Below are 6,215 nucleotides of genomic sequence, written 5' to 3'. Positions count from 1 at the left end.
AAGAACTCTCAGACCATGAGAAACAAAGATTGAATTCTCTGGCCTGAATGCCAAGTTTAATGTCTGGAGGATCACCTGGCCTATACAAACCCCTACAGTGAAGCATGGTGGTGGCAGCATCATGCTGTGGGGATGTTTTTTCAGTTCAGCAGGAACTGGGAGACTGGTCAGGATCGAAAGAAATTTAATGCTGCAATGTACAGAGACATCCTGAAAATCTGCTCCAGAGTGCTCTGGACCTCACACTGGTTCATCTTCCAACAAGGCAACAACCCTAAATACACAGCCAAGATAATAAAGAAGTGGCTACAGGACGACTCTGTGAATGTCCCAGACTTAAACCCATTAGAACATTTCTGGAGAGATCTGAAAATGGCTGTGCACTGATAATCTAACCTGATGGAGCTTGAGACGTTCTGCAAAGAAGAATGGTAGAAACTGCCCAAATATAGGCGTGCCAAGCTTGTAGCATGCCTTTATTTAATTTTCTTTTTATAATTTTGCAAAGATTTCAAACAAAGTTCTTTCACATTTTCATTATTGGGGATTGTTCATAGAATTTTAAAGAAAATAATACATTTAATTCATTTTGTAACATAAAATGTGGGGCTGTGAATACTTTCCAGATGCACTGTAGTTACTGTACATCTCAACATATGATGTGCTTTAGTGTCAATATATTTATATTCTCCATTTGACTTCTAGTTTTAAGACATATCTGTTACAAACCAGTCACAGCAATTACATCTTCCTGGCCCATGTGGGTGCAAAATGTAAGATTATAATATATGGTATAGGATTTCGTTGTGCTGCTGATATGCAACTAAAAAATGGCTTTGTATTGTTAGTTTTAAAATTGCCAAAGATGTAAATGAAATAAAGCATTAAGCTGAAACATTAGTAAATGTAGTGCAAATATATTTGTTGAAAAAATTTAGGCATCTCACTAACCTGTTATTCAGCCTTTCAATTTAAAAGTGCCAGGAGCAGATTTGAGAGAAACGCATTGTTTTTATTAGCATTGCTTTTCCTCAGCTACTTGCTGCCACCATGTGGAAGACGAAGCTTAAACGTGGGTAAGTGGTAACCTGTGAACAAAGTACCCACTGAGCCATGAAGTGTAGTATTAGGAAATTTTGTGTGTGTGCATTAAAGCAGATTACAAATCTGTATCCATTTCATTCAATCATTCATTCATTCATTTACAGCATTTGGCAGAATGACCTACAACTGAATGGGCAAGGGTTAAGGGTCTTGCTCAAGGGCCCAGCAGTGGCAACTTTTTGGTGGTGAGATTTAAACCTGTGATCTTTTCCACGACTTAAAGGTTACCACTGCTGAGCCCTTGAGAAAGGTGTATCCAGTGCATCTGGGCAAGAGTGTGACAACCACAGACAAGGATGTGATTTTATACAAAAGTTCTATTGCAGGATAACATTGATGGTGAAATAACATCCAAAAGTGGGTAACGTATGTATTTAAAATATACATTTAAGATACTGTGCTTATTATAATTTTGGAAACAACTAATCTTTTATTGTTTATGGGACACGATTTAGTTTTTATGCTTATATGTTTAACTAGGTAAAAGGCAAAAACGCACAAGAATTGGACAATGAATGGCTGTAAAACAGTTCCCCTACAGGAACTCGAGCTGCATCAACAAAGGCTTGGGAACGCTTCCGCATTGTCCATGCTCTAAATCACATGTGTAATCAGTCCAATGGAAAGCCCAGTGTCACCAAATGGGTGATGTCACAACCAGGAAGCTATAAAAAGCACATGGAGTGAAACCGGTGCTTGCTTCTTTTTGTTCAGGAAGTGCTCTGTGTGTGTATATCCATTGATAAAAATAAGGAAAAAAATAGAAATGAAAGTAAAAAAGAAAACTAAACACAGATTCGTCCCTCCCTGATTGGCTGGATTGGTGATCTCACATCATGTTTCCGAGGCACCACAGAGATCAGATGATGCAGATGGAAGTGATGAAAAAATCACTGAACGTAACTTTAATATTAGTATGCTAGCATGTCTTGTAGATAAATTCTACATAGTAATTTGAAGGTAATAGAAATGTAAAGCTGCAGTTTGACAAACATTTCTGTTTATTTCAGGGCCAGAAAAATGTCACCAGAATCCTGAAATGTTCAGGTTGGTGTGGGCGATTGGGAAATAATCATTGATGGTTATAGGTTTAGAAGCACCTTTATATATCAAAGACTGCAACTTTAACACAAATACAACAGGGACTGTCACATGTGTGTGTGTGTGTGGGTGGGTGATTTTGGTGTGTGAGTGGGAGGGTCATGTCGGTGTGAGTGTGTGTGGTAAAGCCATCTTCTGTGTTAGACACAAACTGAGCTGTAGGTGTGAGGAGTTCCTCAAATTCACTCTTGTTCCTGCAGAAACAAAAACAATTAAATATTTAGTGTGTGTATGTGAGTGTATGTGTGTGTGTGTGTGTGTGTTTGTGTGTGTGAGTGTGTGTGTGTAAAATTGTGAGTGTTTTTGAGAATGTTTGAAAAAGTGTTTGTGTGTGAATGAGAGTGTGTGCGAGAGTGCGAAAGTGAATGTGTGATGTGATTGAAAGTGAGAGATACATTGTGTGTGTGTGTGTGTGTGTGTGTGTGTGTGTGTGTGTGTGTGTGTGTGTGTGTGTGTGTGTGAGAGAGAGAGAGAGAGCACACACAAATAAAGTTGTGTTTTTGAGAATGCTTGAGAAAGTGTGTTTGTGTGTGAATGTGAGATTGTGTGCATGAGAGTGTTTGTGTGAGTGAGAAAGTGTGTGTACTGTATATATATATGTGTGTGTGCGAATGGGTACATGTGTGACAGTGTGTGTTACCTCTCTCTTCTAGACTGTAGAATATAAGAGCGTTCTCTCCATAGCTGCTGCAGTTTCTCTCGAACCAACACCTTCTGCTGCTGCTCGTCCTCCTATAACATACACACAAACACACACAAACACACACAAACACACACAAACACACACACACACACACACACACACACACACACACACACACACACACATACACACAAACACACAATATAGGTAATGTGTGTGTGTGTGTGTGTGTGTGTGTGTGTGTGTGTGTGTGTGTGTGTGTGTGTGCTTATACCAGCTGCAGTGTGTTAGTCAGGTGTCTGAACGTTTCCTCACGCCTCAGACCCAGCAGGTACTCATCTGACTTCCTGTTCTGAATGATTGACAGTCGCTCTTGAACCTGCAGAAAGACAAGTGTGTTGAGTTAAACATTCTTATACACACACATCCAACCACACACACACACACACACACACACACACACATACTTCTCTTATACGCATACATTTTCACCCACCTCATGTTTCTGGTGCATATAGTTACTAGAAGTTACATAATTAGTTGAATAAAGAAGATCTGAAGCATGGTGGTGGAAGCATTATTTGTGTCTGTGTGTGTGTGTGTGTGTGTGTGTGTGTGTGTGTGTGTTTACTCTAAGTTTTTGTCTGTCTCGATCTCGTTGCCAACGTTGCTCTGCTCTTCTTTGGATTTCGACGAGGCTGCGCATGGTGGCCTCTCGCAGGAGCTGCTGTTCCTCACACACCGCATCACACACTGTGTCCTCTGTGTGTATCTCTCTGTTTGCTGGTGTGTTCTCCAGGTCCATCTCCAAAACTGCTGCTGATGTTCCATGTTCATTACTGCTGCTTTCGTTCTGGAGAAAAATCATTCAGAAATGTACTCCATCTTTTACACGTGCAACGTGTAACGTTTTATTTCCAGTAAAACAAAATAGAAGAGACGATTTAAAGCTAGAATTTAATTGTAATAAATTACAAATAAAAATAAACCAGGTAAGGAAGAGTTAGAGGTTAGAGGAGGGAGATGTTCCCCTTTTCCTTAACTTGTAGCTGACACACTGCATGTGGGCGGAGCCAGAATAATACTGTAGCACATCGATCGGTCTCACAGATGTGTTTTTATTGGTAGACTGATTTTGAAAAAGTTTTTAAATAGTTTAGAAGTGAGCGCACTTTCAGTAAATAACATTGCATATTTCATCCAATCACAGATTACTAGGTCCTCATGACATAATCTAATCACAGATCACTAATCACACACAATATTTTTAAATCATAGTCTATATGGTGCTCTGATATTGTCCAATTACAGACCACTAGGTGCTCATGATACTGTCCATTCATATGCTACTGGGCGCTCACGATGTCCAATCATATGCTACTAGGCGCTCATGACATCATCCAATCAAAGATCACATGGTGATTCTGATATTGTCTAATCACAGACCACTAGGTTCTCATGACATCATCCAATCACAGATCTGTAAGGACTCATGATTTTGTCAAACCACGTAGCACTAGGTGCTCATGATATAATCCAATCACAGACCATTGGGTACTCATGACATCATCCAATCACAAAGTACTAGGTGCTCATGACATCATTAAATTACAGTTGACTAAGTATTTATAATATTTTTCAATCACAGACCACATATAATGAGGACCCTTGGGTACCAATAGGTCATGACATCATCCACAGATCACAGATCAGTAGACACTCATAAAGTTGTCCAATCACAGACCACTGGGTGCTTACAACATCGTCCAATCACATATTATTAGGTTCACATGACATTGTCTAATCACAGTTTAGCATCTGCACATGAAGTCGTCAAATCACCAAAAAAAATAAAATAAAAAGACGACCAGTTTCTCTGACACATCCACCATCATTACATTGAGCAATGAGCGCCATAACCTGCTGCAGGTCTTTGTATTTACGTTAACACCAGCATCACATCCAATGTCACTAAACCACATCCCCCCAAGCTCCGCCCACTTTAACAGGCAACAACTCACTCCAGGTAAAGTGGTAGAGTGTGAAGGAAAGGAGAAAAAAACAAGTGTAAGTGTATAAACAGAACCATGCTGGATGTGGACTGCTCCTGGAGAGTCTCCACAAGTGTGTGTGTGAGTGTTTGTGCTTGTGCTGGCGGTGTGTGTTCGAGCTGAGATAAAGCGGAGTGTGTGTGGTCCGGAATGTGTGTGTCTGCAGACGTCGCCTCTGTCATTTGTGCTTCAGGTAGCGCTGTTACGTCCTGTAACGATACACACACCAAATATTTAATTACCAAATTGCTTTTTTTCCCTCTGTGTGTGTGTGTGTGTGTGTGTGTGTGTGTGTGTGTGTGTGTGTGTGTGTGTGTGTGTGTGTGCGCATGTATATACACCTGTGTATTGTTGCTTGCTGGTTTGCTCCATGCCAGTGCAATCAGCGATCCCTGTTTCTCTACAGCACCATTATTTCTCTTCTCCTCTTCATCTCTTACTTCCTTTTTTTCCTTTATTCTTTCACTCGTAATTTTTTCTCCACTCCTCTCTTCCTCTTCTAACTTTCTTCCATCTTTCTTCTCTTCCACTTTTTCCACTCTTCCTTCTCTTATCTCTTTATCTCCACCTTGTCTTCTGCATAATTTTTCTTCTTCTGCTCTTCCATCTCTCTCCTTATTTTCCTTAAAGTTTTCTTCTCTTCTCTCCTCTTCTTCTTTCATTCCTCCTTCTCTCCTCTCTTCATCTCTCTTCTCTCCAACACCAAGGATCTCTAAATACGGAGTATCTTCAGGGACAAGGACCACACCGCAGCCTACACACGCACACACACACACACACACACACACACACACACACACACACACACACACACACACGCACACACACACACACAATTTAAATTTTCCTAGTCTTTTATGTGTAGGCATATTTTTATAGAAATAACTATTTTAATTGTAATGAACTTCATGTTATAGTCATTAGCATCATTTTAATCCATCAAACTTTCATGAAAATGAAATTACAAAAATACATGTAAATAGTTGTTTTCTTTTTTTGCAAATAAAAAACAGATTGACTTTAATTATTTTCTTTTTACTTTTAGTTTTAATTTAGTTTTTTTTTTATTTATTTCATTTAATTTTTTTTTATATTATTTTCCTTTGACTTTTTTTTGTTCTTGTGTGTGTGTGTGTGTGTGTGTGTGTGTGTGTGTGTGTGTGTGTGTGTGTGTGTGTGTATTTTCATTATCATCATTATAATCATCATCAAACTTTATAGCAAAAACAAAAACCTTGCTTCAGTGATTTTATGCAAAAGTTCTTTTTGTATTTATTATTTATGCATATTGCATTTAAATTTCATTTGACATCTGA

The 6,215-nt window shown here is 39.1% G+C and overlaps 1 protein-coding gene across 10 annotated transcripts in view; it reads right to left on the bottom strand.

The window, feature by feature from the left end:
- Positions 1 to 1,911: 1,911 nt before the first annotated feature.
- LOC310732408 (uncharacterized protein) overlaps positions 1,912 to 6,215 on the bottom strand; it is a 12,307-nt gene continuing 8,003 nt past the window's right edge. For 8 of the 10 annotated variants that reach the window (XM_083552913.1, XM_083552917.1, XM_083552915.1 and 5 more), the window contains 6 exons: positions 5,241 to 5,653; positions 4,935 to 5,108; positions 3,480 to 3,701; positions 3,123 to 3,227; positions 2,846 to 2,937; positions 1,912 to 2,399 (listed from right to left, as the gene is read on the bottom strand). In XM_083552913.1, coding sequence (XP_083409039.1) covers positions 2,207 to 2,399; positions 2,846 to 2,937; positions 3,123 to 3,227; positions 3,480 to 3,701; positions 4,935 to 5,108; positions 5,241 to 5,653 — 1,199 coding nt within the window. In that variant the 3' untranslated portion in view covers positions 1,912 to 2,206. Of the gene's footprint in view, positions 2,400 to 2,844; positions 2,938 to 3,122; positions 3,228 to 3,479; positions 3,702 to 4,869; positions 5,109 to 5,240; positions 5,654 to 6,215 lie in introns of those variants that run through there. The other 2 variants (XM_083552920.1, XM_083552921.1) reach the window with 2 other exon arrangements.

Source organism: Silurus aristotelis, assembly GCF_946808225.1.
Source record: "Silurus aristotelis genome assembly, chromosome: 10".
NCBI classification, from domain to species: Eukaryota; Metazoa; Chordata; class Actinopteri; order Siluriformes; family Siluridae; genus Silurus; species Silurus aristotelis.
Note: the sequence above shows the minus strand (reverse complement) of the source record. Positions and strands in the feature narration are given on the sequence as shown.